At 39.9% G+C, this 15013-nt stretch overlaps 1 protein-coding gene across 1 annotated transcript; it reads left to right on the plus strand.

The window, feature by feature from the left end:
- Positions 1-19: 19 nt before the first annotated feature.
- LOC139947447 (UPF0389 protein CG9231-like) lies at positions 20-9120 on the plus strand. Its single transcript, XM_071945356.1, has 3 exons — positions 20-480; positions 646-772; positions 6880-9120. Exons 1-3 carry the CDS (start codon positions 198-200, stop codon positions 7082-7084), a joined length of 615 nt encoding a protein of 204 aa, XP_071801457.1. The 5' UTR covers positions 20-197; the 3' UTR covers positions 7085-9120.
- The last annotated feature ends 5893 nt before the right edge of the window (positions 9121-15013 follow it).

The raw sequence follows: 15013 nt of genomic DNA on the forward strand, positions 1-15013 counted from the left end.
AAAGGTCAGGTTACAACAACAAGACGAGAGAGAGAGAGTCGTGTCGAGTATTTTACAGCTGCTGGCCGGCTAGACAGGCACCTCTAAAAAGCTTACCTGGCGAAACTGAGACTCAGTCGTGCGTTCATTAGTATTTCGAGGAATAGTAATTATTTCTTTTTTGTACCGTTGAATTAGTGGTCGGGTCTGCATACATCATGTTGAGATTGTCGAGTAAGATTGCAAGGCAGTTTTCGAGCGCCTTTCCGAGGTCTTTCGAGACCGTTTCAGGGCGGATGTTTGCTAGGCCTCAATCGTGCATTGGACGGCAGCAGACATTCACATTATGTGCATCAGCTCGTACCAGTCTGCCTGCTCTCGTCGGAGGTAAACTGAATGCAAATACCAGCTGTTTTGCTGAGTCATCTTACATATGTCGGAGTTATAGTGCAGGCAAGGAAGTTGAAAAAACAACTACAACGGCATCAGAATCAGCAACAGGTAATGAAAATCCAGGCCAGGATTGTGTGTTATTGGTCGTGCATTATTGGGGCTCGTTGAGCACACTTTACAAACATTCAAACTACGAACTATTTAGTAATGGTTTAGTTGCAAATGTCTCTTTGTTGAGTCTTGCTAAATGTTTGCTTTACTATCTCTCAACAGGAACTTCTGATTCATCTGAAGCTGTGTCCAGCACCAGTCGGAAAAGGTCACCAACAAACTTTGAAAGAAAAATCTTTGTGTGGTCTGGAAAGTACAAGACAGCCAATGAAGTACCAGATCAAGTCTCGTAAGCAACTTTTATATTGATTGTTAGGGTTTATTTGATGTTTATTTATCTCATTGAGGTAAATTATATACTAAATTATTTCATATCGAATGAAAAAGTGGAAACTTTTCCTTATTTTTGAACAATAATATTAATTGCAAAATATGTAGGGCTGATCCATGCTTTCTGAGTCATGCACAAACAAAAAGACACAGGCTAGTTGGGTTGCCCTGCACATCAACTCATGACCCCCACATTTTAGAGCAGTTTTCTTTAAAACCACTAGACCACTGAGTATGCCTGGTAATTGTAATAATACTATATCGGTAGACATATATTCTGGAGTAATGTAATGATTTATTATTGACGTGACTGATTCATACCATATACAAGATTACTGTTTACTGGAGAGCGAGAGTACCTGGATTGACCTAGTGACGTATTGAGGTCACAGTATATTAATGCGCTGTATGTATATAAAATAGTACCTTCACATCCTCCCTTTTTCGAGAAATTCATATACTAAAATGGCTTGCTAAATGAAGGACTATTTAGGCATATTGGAATCAATAAAAATTGGGAACACTGGTACAAAATACTTCAATGTGCGAGATCCAATGATATAAATTTTGTCACATTATATGCAAGAACAGTAAACATACTTTTGAGTTGTTTGGGGTTTAAGTGGACTCCAGTTTTTTACAACATGCAATAAAAACGGTTTGTAACAACTTGTTCAACAACAATTAAAAATGATGAACATCAACAGCAGTAACTTTGTTAAAATGATAAACATCAACAGCAGTAACTTTGTTTGTCAACAAATTTTGTTTGTCAACAAAATAGCAGTGGTAACATCAATAGTAATAACTGAGTTTTTCAATGTCTTTTTGAAATGTCACTGTTCTGATTTTCCTTCTTTAGGATTCGATAAGCCGTTTTGGCCTTGTCACAGCACGACCAGTGCGTGTGTGATAAGTTTGATCAGAGTTACTGTCTGGTTTCTCCGAGTTGTTTTGTCCATGGGAAAGTTTGTTTTCCTGCGGTTTGGGAGTAGGTGTTAATTGAGGAAGCTCAACTGGTGGTGTGTCGATGAAACGGACTTGTTTCTTCTCTGTGTCCCGTGGGCGTAATTGTCTCCTGTTACGTCGTAGTGAATGTCCGATTGGTGTTTCGATCATGTACGATCGGGGCTCTGGACATTTGTCTTTCACGACAGCAGGTAACCAATTGCCAGACTGTTGATCTTGTACGCTAACATGCTGGCCTACACTGAGAGGGGGTAGGGCACGTACACCATACTTGTCATGGTTATCTTTCTGACTAGTCTGACGAGCGACGAGGCGTTGATGGATTGCGTCCTTTTGGGGTACCGTGTTGCGAATTTTGATAGGAAGGTTGCTCCTTAGTTTGCGTCCATGTAGTAGTTCCGCTGGTGAGGGAATAACATTGTCCAACGGAGTAGTGCGTAGGCAAAGTAGAGCGAGATCTATGTCCATGTTGGACTGTTGGGCTTTTGTCAATGTAGCTTTGACAGTTTGAATGGCTCTTTCAATAAAACCATTGCTTTGCGGATATCTGGGGCTTGATGTCACGTGGTCAAATCCCCAGTCACGAGCGAATTTGCGATATTCGTGGCTGTCGTAGTGTGGGCCGTTGTCGCTGATTACTTTCGTGGGGATGCCTAGTTCACTGAAAATCTGTTTCGTGAGGCGTATGACTGTGGCACTTGTGCACCGTCCACTGATTTTCCTGATAAATGGGTACTTTGAGTAGTAGTCCGCTATAATCAAGTATTCGGCGTTGTTGTAGTGGAACATGTCTGTCCCTACGGTTTGCCACGGTCGCTGTGGAATGTCGTGAGGAATAAGTGGTTCCGGAGGTTGGCTTTTTTGGTGTCGTTGGCATGTGCTGCATGCGCTACCAATTGTTCAATGTCTTTATTGATGCCAGGCCAGAAGATGCATGTTTTGGCCCTGAGCTGGCATTTGTTGATGCCTTGGTGTCCCGCGTGAATCTTTTGCAATGCTTCGCTTTGCATTGTCTCAGGGATGACGATTCGTTCGCCCTTGATGACGAGACCGTTATCAACCGACAGTTCATCGCGGTTGGACCAGTAGTGGCGGATGCACTTGGGTAGTTGTTTTGGGTCATCCGGCCACCCAGTGACGATAGTTTCACTGAGGAGGCGTAGTGTTTTGTCACTTTGTTTCTGGCGTTGCATTTCTGCAAGCTTGTCTGTAGAGAACTGTACGGCGTATATGGTCGTATCGAGATCAATCCGTGGACCGCGCGTTGGGCCAAGCCTCGATAGTGCATCTGCGAGTACCATTTCGCGTCCAGGGCGGTAGACTATGTTGTAGTCGTACGGTTGCAGGGGTAGCATCATTCTCTGCAGTCGTGGCGGAGTGTTAGCCATGCTTTTGTGTTGTATGTTCTCTAGCGGTTTGTGGTCCGACTCGACGGTGAACTTTGATCCATATATGTAAGTATGGAAGCGAGTGCAACCAAACACTACAGCTAGCAATTCTCGTTCGATGTTTGCGTAGCGTTTCTCGGCGTCGGTGAGAGCCTTGCTCGCGAATGCGACAGGTTTGTTGTCCTGTAGAAGAGCTGCACCGAGCCCTTTTAACGAGGCGTCAACTTGAATGACTGTTGGTTTGCGAGTGTTAAAGTACGTTAGTGTACATTCGGTGCTGATCATGGATTTCACTTTGTCAAACGCTGTCTGGTGCGATGCTGACCATTGCCAATCGCTATCTTTGCGTATGAGTGCGCGTATGGTGTCAGTATGATCTGCGAGGTTTGGTATGAATGGTGCCATATACTGGACCAAACCGAGAAATTGTTGCAGTTCGTTGACGTTGGTTGGCGATGGTAGCGAGTGAATGTCACTTACTTTCGCGGGGTCAGGGTGTACGCCCTGAGCATCGTAGTAGCACCCAAAAAACTTGATGCTGGGAATGTTAATATCACACTTGTCCAAGTTGAAGATCAGACCGTATTTGCGAGCTATGTGCATGAGGTTATGAAGGTTTTTGTTGTGTTCCTCCATATCATGCCCAAACACTGCAACGTCGTCGGCTATGCCGATGGTACCGGGGCATTGCTCCAATATCATGTCCATTTTCTCTTGGAAAATATCTTGTGAAACCTTGAGTCCAAATGGTAGTCGTTTGAAGCGATAGCGTCCGAAAGGCGAATTGAACGTGGTCAGGTAACTGGACTCTGAATCCAACTCGATGGACCAGTACCCGTGACGTGCGTCAAGTTTGCTGAAGACCCCTGCACCACTGAACTTGTGGGTAATCTCCTCGAGCGTTGGCGTTTTGTGATACGTGCGTTTGGAGGCTCGATTCAGGGCTTTTGGATCGAGGCAGATCCGAAGTTGGCCGTTGGCTTTCCTGCTAAATGCAAGGGACGACACCCAATCTGTGGGCTCTATCACCTTGGCTATTACATTTAACGCTGTCATCCTGTCAAGTTCGGCTTTCATTTCATCCTTGAGCTGGATGGGGTATTTGCGAGGCGGTTGTACGGAAGGTTGCGCATCCTCGTGCAGCGTAATGTGAAATTGACCAGGAAACTTGCCAATACCGGTAAATCGATCCGGATATTGGGCTTTGAGGTCCTTCTTGTTGCGTATGGGCCCCAAGTTTGCGACTTTAGGCGTTGGCGTTGGCATTGCGGGTGTACGTATGGCACAATTCATCGTGAGGAGTTTGAGTGCGCGTGAACTTGGCAGTCCAATAATTGCAGGTCCTGTTGCGTCAGCAATGAAGAACTCTGCGTCTATCCACTCACCACTGTTGAATTTGCATGGAATTGTTATACTGCCATGCTGCGGTATTTGTGTGCCATTGTAAGCTGTGAGAATTCCCTTTACCGGGGTTGTAGCGCCAAGTTTTGGAAATCCTTCTGCGTCCAACAATGTGGGGAACATGCGTCGAAATAATCGGAGGGGGATGATATTTCCCTGTGCACCCGTGTCAACTTTTGCTGTGAGCGTGTGATTGCCTGGCCGTTGTTTGAACTTGATGTTGAGCGACGTGAACACTTGATCGCGATTGTCTACGCGCTTGTTGTTGGTATTGTTTATACCGTCGATCTGTTGCGTGATTGTGACTGTCTCAAAGCTCATGTTCTCAAAGTCATTGGATGCATCATCCATGTCCTGTTGCTGGACATAGTGAACCTCACTTTGACGGTTATTCGGTTTCGGAGTGTTGCTTCTCCTGTATGATCCGTGAGGTCGATTATCCGATCTGGGTCGTGGTTTGCGTCGCTGTTGTTGGCTTTGTCCTTTGCCAGCAGAGCTGAGGCATACCTGTTGCCAATGTCCAGTTTTACCACATTTTCTGCATGTAGTACCGTATGCTGGGCACCCATCTCTCGGCTTGTATGGATGGCTGCCCCCGCAGTTTTTACATTGACCGCGAAGTTTTACCATATCCACCGTGGCAGCGTGTCCGATGTTGCCGAGTTGAGCCATGTGGTTCACACTAGCTTCATGTGTACGGCATATGTCGAGAGCATCCTGCAAAGACAGCTTGTCGTCCTTGCCTAGCAATTTCTTCTGCGTCTGCGTGTATTTGATACCGGAAATCAGTACCTCAATGATGCGTTCCTCGAGTGCAGAATTTTCCTTGAACTGACATTTCATGGCCTTTGCCTTGCAACGTGTGTAAAAATCATCAACAGACTCTGAATCAATCTGTTTGTACCGCTGAAATTCAAGCCGGTGTATCCTAAAGTTCTCATGAGGCTGTACATGCTTCGAAAACTTATCCCATATGTTTGTGGGATCTTGAAGCTGTTCATCAGTGAGGCCCCAGGTGTTGAAAATCCTGAGCCCCTCGCGACCTGCCCACAAAATTATGTAGTTGTGCTGCTTATCAGGTACAATGTTCTTGACCTGGAACCACATATTTGATGTCTGCTTAAACTCTTTATAAGCCTGAGGGCGATCTGGATGGCTCCAGTCCATCTTTGGATGAGGTATTGTATCAGCCATTGCGTGAAAATACAGTTAAAATGTTCGTATCACAATATGCGTGTAGTTGTTTTTGCGTTTTATGCGGTCTACCCGGTACGTGATACACGTATGGTACGTAGCGTTGATTTACATGTACTGTAACTCACGTGTCAAAATGGCGGAATGTGTCCGTCCAGCAGTGCCGTTCGTTGGATTTGTTCTGTCCAATCGGATCAAATTCTGTACACAGTTATTGCTAAAACTTGATGAGACACTTGCCTGATCCTTTGCTGCCACCATGTAATAATACTATATCGGTAGACATATATTCTGGAGTAATGTAATGATTTATTATTGACGTGACTGATTCATACCATATACAAGATTACTGTTTACTGGAGAGCGAGAGTACCTGGATTGACCTAGTGACGTATTGAGGTCACAGTATATTAATGCGCTGTATGTATATAAAATAGTACCTTCACAGTAATGAGTGGCCAGTTTGTATCTTGTTCTACAATTGGACACCACATTGAGTTAAATGCTATGGACACTATTTATGTATCAGTGGATCAAACTCAAATTCGGCTGTTGTCAGAGTCTGGGTTCAAATCCTGTTCATGGCGCTTGTGTCCTTAAAAACTAAAACACTTTTAAAACACAATTGCTTTGTCCTTTGTGGTGGTATGTACAGTAAAACCATAGATCAGTATGTGTTCTTTCTTCATGTTGAATAATCTCAAGCAGATTTCACTACATCAAACAAGTACATTGGTGTCAATGTATTTTGTCTAATATGAAAAACAACGCAAGTAAAGGGATGCATTCTGAGTTCTGTATTCCAAGTTTGCAACAGGTGATCAGGTGAACAGATTTTGCATCAGCTGTGGTATTTTACTGGCTGGTTTTACCAGGTTGATGCATCCTCACTGGACTGTTTGTCTTGGTGAATTTGACCAGGTTAGTTTGCCTGGTCAGAATTTGGCCGGTTCAACAACCCTTGAAAATTGATGTAACCTGAAGGCAAATTTTCCCGGGCTGTTAACACTGGACTTAAAAAGGTTAATAAAGTTACCTGTTTGCTTGTTGATAGTACCCCCAAAAGTTAGATAAATCTGAAAATAATGACTTCTAAATTGCTTTTTACTTACAGTGAAGCTGCTTTGAATTCTGCCAAGAACAAGTTCCGTATCTATGTGAACATAGGAATGGGTGTAGCCACATTGATAGCAGCCATTGCGATGGTTATCATCGGAAAATCAAGGGCTAAAAAAGGAGAAAGTGTCTCCAATATAAACATTCGGAGACATCCAGAGACATACAGTAAACTCATCGAGTCACAGAATGCGCCAAAGTGAAGAGTGCAGTGTGTTGCAGAGACAGCCTTTCATTCAAATATTTCTGCTGCTTTGAGAACACTTTTTGAAACAAAAATAAACAATTTAGATTGATCTAGATGGAAAGGGCATTATTGTAGTCTAATAAAAGCACTCAGCGTCAGTGTGGTATATAATGTAGATAGCGCTTTGCATTGCTTTGACAACAGGGGAGAGTACGCCTTTATGTTTATTCTTAAAGTGTAGGAAAGTTGTAATGGTCTCTTCTTTATTCAAATTTTCCTGCTGCTTTGAAAAGTAGAAAATAAAGAAAAAAGATCATATTGATCTTGAAGAAAAGGGCATTTTTATAATAGTCTTAAAAGCAATCAGCAGCGTGGTAAATAATATAGAAAGTGCTTGGCATTGCTTCAACGACATAAAGGACAGTGCGCTTTTTGTTTTATTTACAAAGTGTAGGCAAGTTGTGAAGGTTTCCTCTTGAACAAAAATATGTAAAGTTCTTTTTTAATATGTATTTTAAACCACACACCAGGCACGTGTGAGCAAAAACCTTTAGTCATGATACTGCCACCTAATTATCATGTTCTCTTGCAGCAACATGCAGCAAGAATGACTGCTGATTTTGATTATACCAAATTGATTATACCAAATTGATTATACCAAAGAGGTGCAGCACTATTTGTTGTATTCAAATGAAGCTCTTTAGGAAACCATGGCTTCATCAGATCTGGCTTTATGATCTGTTGGTTATTTTGAAAACATGGGATTTCCGTACAAGGCTCCAAAGAAGAGTACAGCGCCATTGCCGGTGTGCAAGCTAAAATTGCAGTTTTGTAGGGGCCGGAGGTGTGTCATAGAATGACTACTTGATGCAATGTCTGTAGAACAAAGCTTGACTGCAAGCATATTTGCTTAAAAGTGTGTGTTAGTGTAGAGTCAATAGACTGCATGTATTCTACCATTTGGTAATTGTTTGGTAAAGCAATTTACATACATTGGAACCCAAGGTTAATGCCTGCATGGTTTGTATTGGAATTTCAAACTCAACTATTGTAGTACAGTTCAACTAGAGTGTTTCCAAAGTTAATGATAAACCATGTTGCAATGAAACATTTGCTAGATTGGATAGTGAAGGGGTTACCATTCATCTCAGTGGTTTCTTAGTGATGACTGATAAATATTACAATGTTACTCTCATTGTATACCAGCAACAGTCAATGAATCCAATATGCTGAAATTTGCCTGTAGGTTTAAAGTTTCAATGAAACCTATCTTTTGATCTTTGGCTTGTAGTTTGAGCTTGCGGTTGTATTACAAGCTGTTGGTCTAAAGGTGTTTACATCTTCCTTACACCAACTTGAAATAAATATATTTCTGTAATACTTGTCATTTGTCAATATAGTAGCAGTCAAATGTAGATAAATTTATCTTAAATCTTGTTCCAGTAAAACACAAACACAATTGAAAATGTCCATCAACTTGCCCACCTCTTAAAATCATTTAAGTTCGTAGTCTAACAAAAATAATGCTTTCTTCTTAGTTCAAGGATTTGATTTCTTTCACTTGAGTTATACCCTCTGAAGACCAAAGATTCAAAAAACAAGTTTATCATACAAAATGCTTTCAAAGCTTGGTGTTTAGACTATGGACAACTTGGTCATGCTAACCTGGTAAGGCTCAGCAGTTTCTCATTAATATAGGCACATCTGTGATGAAAGTTTAGGCAAAGGCCAAGCGGTCTATCAATTTGTATTGGAACATATCAAGAGGCACCAAGGCAATGACCAGGGGCATGGAGGCAATTGCCAAGCGGTCTATCAATTTGTACTGGAATATTTCATTGGGCACAGAGGCAATGACCTGAGGCATGATGGCAGCTGTCCATCTTGCCTCAGGTCAGGTCTGCGTTCTGTATGACACTTCCTGAAGACTGACCCAAGATATTCAATAAAACCTTTTATGAATAAAATTGGGCTTTCGCAAGTTTTCTAGCTTTACAAATTGATGTGCGAGTATAGGTTTCCAAATAAAACAGGTTGTTGTATGAATATTTATTCTGTTTATTAGCCCCACCTCAACTTCTCTCTTCTCTGTTTGTTCACTTCCTTTTACTGTACTCGCCCCCTTAAGCTAATACTCGGTGGTATTCATCAAGCTTCTTTCTGCTCTGAAAAACCCTGCTATGTAGGTTCATAGATTAATAGGAGAAACTAATACATGGTTATATAGAACTACATATAAGCCCTCTATTATATTTTGGGTACAATGTTAACATATGTTTTGATTGATGTCATCAACTGTTGCTTCTTTAAAAGAAGCACACAAAAAGTGTCTTCCAATAAATGTATGTCTCTTCTTGTAAACAGCTTTAATCAATAAATGTCTGGAATTTGAAATAAAGGGTTTACTGCCCCAGGCAAAATAATAAATTGCAATGTTTATACATTCTTTTGAAGGTGAACTTACCCTTACCAGTTGGATTGGCCAGTTTGTATTGACATATTGGCCAGTTTTTTTTAGGGGGAGGGGATCCCACATCCGCTGGTTGGATCTTCACATCCACAAATGACATCTCAACATCCACACAGGTAGGATGTCACTGTTCCGCCCCACCAACTTGACAATTGTCCCAACAAAAGTATTGACTGGTCCTTACTTGGGCGTCCCAAGTATAGTTGGGATTGCCCCAACTATAGTTGGGATTGCCCCAACTATAGTTGGGATTGCCCCAACTATAGTTGGGGATTGCTCTTGGAGCTCCTACAGGGGATACCTTGATCGATCAAGCCTGGATTTAATACTGTCTGACCAACGAATGAGCTTTGATCAGCATAAATTGAAAGATTTTAAACAAGAATGTATATTTCAGGCCTCGGTTCTGTGCAAACTCATTTCAAAACTGATGATGAAGCTATAGGGCTGGCGCCTAATAAGACTTTGGAAAATGCTCTTTGTTGTAATGATGGTATTGCTAACTCCACTGATTAGTATGGAAATATTGACTGCTATAGCCATGGTTTTGACCGAGGGCCTATAATTTCAACTGTTCCCCGATTATTAAGCAGTCAATATTTCTTTTATATACAGAATAAAGATTCTTCTAATCAACAACACTTTGACTATGCAATGAAAGGTCGTCTGCGAAGAAAGGTCGCGCCGTGACACGGACATGGTACATTATACATAATTTTCACAGTTGCGTTATTTTCATTAGGCTGTGTACAAATCGTGCCTGCAGGAAGTCCAGGCTCTTTGGCTCTTTTGTAAACACGTGATGTCACAGGTCAGATTGTCTATTATTAGTCTTTTTAGAGGGTTCTGATGGCGGCCATGTTTCAGTCTAACTAGCCTACGCCCAAACAGGGCCTAATTTCATGGCTCTGCTTACCGCCGAATTCTGCGCTTACGATCTTGATTCCCCCCTTACTTGCAGTGCCGAATTTCTGCACTAGCCTTGTAAGCATAGAATGCCTAGTAACGTGGAGTACGCATGCGCAGAAGCCAAAATTCGCTGCTAACCCGTGAAATACGCTTGCCGTAAGCACAGAATTCCCTGCTTCCGTAAGCGCCGATTCTATGCTTACGGTATGCAGAGCCATGAAATTGGGCCCCGGTGAGCTCCCCATATCCACAGGCTCCCCACACTTGCATAGGGTTCCCACATAAGGGCCCAATTTCATAGAGCTGCTAGAGTAGCTAAAGCATAACAAATTATGCTTACCATAAAAAGGTTTCCAGCTAAACTACCATGTCACATGTACAATTTGTAACTGGTATCCTGCTCATTTCTTTTTAGCAGACAAACATTAAGCAATATTTTATGCGCAGCTCTATGAAATGTTGCCCTGATGTGATCCCAAATCCACATAAACCAACATGTGCGACTCTTAATATCCAAACATGATATTCCTACGTCATACGACAGTTGCAGCAGGAATTAAGTGTAGGCTGGTTGCGTGAACTGGGAAAAAATTGAGACTAACAAAATATACATCAACTTGAAGGCTAGAAAATTTGGTAACTGAATTGTTTTTATTGATCAACTCATTTGACAATCAAATGTAAGTTTAACATACAATGCTTTCAATGTGAAAAATTGTTGAATAAAATAATTTTACAATGATTTAATGGTTTGTAACTTTGCCATTGTAACAAAAAAAACGTTTTCAAAATTAAATTATTGTATCATAATACGTATATTTTTCTTTCGTTATTCACAACAAGTCATGCCATTGAGCAAACCATAATTGCTTCTCATCACCTGGGAGTAAAACACAATTAAATTTAAATATCTTTGTGGTACCTGTGTGACGAGTTTGACGTTGTTACTGTGAGCCAAGAGACTTACAATTGTTTCTTCCAAATCTAGAGTTTGTTATTATAGTTAATGAGCTACATGGGCTCTGGTGCTTCATGCGTTGATACCAAGTTTAAAAACAACACCCAAATGGCTGTAACTTATTGTCAAGTAGCTTTACAAATCTTTACTATTAATCACTCAAGTTTTCAAATAATCTGTTTGAAGTGACAAACGGCAAACAACAAACCAAACATAATTGATGCAAAAGTCCTACAATTTATTGTTCCTATAACTCCACTAGGAAGTAGAGTCAGACACAATCAAGATTTGTTACGCAATGTTGAAAATTGTTTTCACTTTCTTGCACAGAAATGTTTCTCGCTGCATTGATATTGAATTTGTTTTTTTTCCCTGGAAGGGGGAATTTGATTCAAGTTTCTTCAATGTACAAAGCTACACAATATTGAATTTTCTGACTTCTCCCGGAACCTTTCTGAATCTATCAAATTTCAGCGTCATGCTGTTTGGAATCTACTACATTCATGGACTCTAGTGGAGTTTGCCTGGGTCCCAAATGTCACATAGCGGACAATCATTAAGTACTTTACTGCAGGGCTCTGTATTACATTGCCAATCATTTTAGCATCAGACCAGTAAATTTACAAACCGCTAAAGAAGTCTAGTGGGTTTTGTGTTTTTCAAATGAATGTGTAATATTTAAAATTTTAAATTATGTTCTTGTGCTCAGTAAATATATTTCAATGCTGTTCAGTATTGAAATTCATTGATAATATTATCTTTGTGCCTGTTCCAAAATAAACAGTTTTTTAAACTGTGATACTTTTTTTCATTTTGATTCTGGTCTTAAAAGCAATGTTCTAGCGCAGTAAAGTGTGTGCAGTGTGTCTAGCCCTGCAGTATTGTGGATTTCCCCAAATTGACCCCTGTACTTATAATTGTGTGATCATCTAATTGTAGTCTGCAAAACGAGAAACCGTAATAGAAGATAGGTGGCAGCAGACTCACCAGGTCAATTAACTGTTGAAATGTGCGCATGCTCAGCGCTACAACACAATAGGAAATTACTTGATATGTTTGCTCCCACCTAGTATTTCTATTGTTATCAAATTAACAATTAACTGCTTTTGTTTACAACAACATCTATATTACATTAGTTTTGTCTGTACACTGTATAGGCCAATGTTTACAATCAAATGGTTCACTCGTGCCATACAATGATTGGATTTTACATGGTGTATATGTGGGTTAGCCAGAATGCAATTGCTTAAAAAAAAAAAAAAAAAAAACCAAAACGAACACCAACAGGGGCGTGTAATCTGAACTCTGGACAGTTTTATCTTGTAACTCTAAAATAACCGTTACTGGGGTGAACTAGGCACAAAGGATTTTGGTATTTGTACAAGGAGCCCATGAATCCATCAAAATCCAACTACCAAACCAATGGAATCTGATGGAATAGTTTGTGCAAGTCACAAATGTATTGGAATTTCTAGCAAAATGTGCCTGGACATAATATGTACATGAGTTATTATGTCCAAACTATTTTAACTGAAGCAAGACTTGCACTGACTATTTCTATACCTGGGACTGGGAGTCAAGCAAAAGCATAGCTGATTTGGCTATTGCATAACATCAACCATCAAAGTGGAGTGTGTAGTTGGTTTTGTTTTTACCAAAGGGGTTAAGGGGATGATTGGTTTGAGGAAGGGGGAGGGTCATAATTATGACAACATGTTTTCACTTACTATTCTAAACAGTATTTAAAGAAAAACCAATTCTTTACTCAGTGTGGATATGACGCAAACAACTTGGAATCAGTTCCAAGTAAATGAGAAATATTATACATAATTGATGATAATGAATGAAGTTTTGTATAACCTTAACACCTCACCTCATACAATAACTATATTATTATGTTTACATAAAATGATGAAGGAAAGAAAATCATGCTATTTACACAATATGTGTTAGCGTTGGTTTTTGTGCAATGTTTTACATATTCACTGTTTGTTGATGTCAATGTCAAATATGAAATGATCTGTAATAAGTAAGAATGATTTAGGTTTTTAATGTTAATGTTTGTGTGGGAAAAACCTATGAAAATATTTCGTTAATAAACATTGACATACCAAAAAAATGACAAATAAAACATGTTTAAAAAAAACCTTAATACAAAGAATTTATGTCTAGAGTGTTTTGTAATTGTTTGTCTTCGTGTATGAACAAAATCCCTGAAATATAACTTGTCTCATATACTGGATCTTCTAAAAAAACTGTTTTAATTGGTTTAAAGAGGTCAATCTGTAAGGAAAATTCCATCCTATCTGTTGTACTATAAGTCAATTTAATGCCATTATACACTTTCGGTACAGAAAATAAAATAAAAGTTCACAGATTTACAAATAACTTACAGGGTTTACAGAAGGTAATGGTGAAAGACTTATCTTGAAATATTATTCCATGAAATGCTTTACTTTTTGAGAAAACATCAAAACAATATCAATTCTCGATAGGGAGAATTACGGATTTATTTTAAACACATGTCATGACACAGCGAAATGTGCGGAAACAAGAGTGAGTTTTCCCGACCGATTGAGCCTAAATTTTCACAGGTTTGTTATTTTATATATAAGTTGTGATACACAAAGTGTGGGACTTGGACAATACTGTTTGCCAAAAGTGTATAATGGCTTTAAGGAACTATATACTTTTGCAAGAAAGATGGAATATTGCATGCATGACAGATCAACCTCTGAAAGAAAAAATTAAAATATGCCGGTGGTGTAATCTTAATTACAATAAATCATAACATGTGCACCAATATGAGTCAAATTCTACTCCAGGAAACAATTGTTGATGGGTATGCGTGTGTGTGTGTTGATGGGGTGTGTGTGTGTTTTGAATATTGATACATAAATCTGACATTAAGATTGATTGTTTCTTACTACTTGATGCAAATATTAAATAATATTAATTTGTGTCAAGATGGTTCCACCCCCACCCAGTAATTCCAAGGAACTAAGAAACCCAAATAAAAACCAAATCAGCAAACTGCCATGTGAAAAGCATGAATGAAAAGCGTTGATGACTTCAAGTTGTTGAAATTGCAGTTGAAAGACCAGTTTGCGTCCTGAGGAACATTTCTATAAAATTATAAGACTTGTTTGTCGCTCTATCCTTTAGTAAACTAGTAATCTTTCTGCATTTGTGTAATAACAAGCAATATTTGATAAGATGTCAATTGTCAATTTCCTTGTATGGGATTCAGTGCTTGTCCTCAATAGCTAATCAAATTGCTACTTGCCATATTTGGAAGGCAGCTTCATTTAATGTGGAAAAACACTGAGCGGACAGCTGTGGAATGCGCATATAGACATCTTGCACGTACGTCACACGCGGCGACTGTGCCACGCTCACCATGTTGGTGGGCAATAAGTTTATGTGTAAACGCCGCGTCGCCTAAAACGCGCCCTCCACTGAACAACGCACAGCAGCATTCCCCTCCCTCATCCTTTTTTGAGGTCACATCCTTTTTTTTTAACTATTTTGTTCTTTCAAAAAGACAAATTTTCTGTGTATTTCCCATAAAAGTACTTATCTTTTAAAGACACTGGACACTATTGTTA

The sequence above is a fragment of the Asterias amurensis genome, chromosome 14 (assembly GCF_032118995.1).
Source record: "Asterias amurensis chromosome 14, ASM3211899v1".
NCBI classification, from domain to species: Eukaryota; Metazoa; Echinodermata; class Asteroidea; order Forcipulatida; family Asteriidae; genus Asterias; species Asterias amurensis.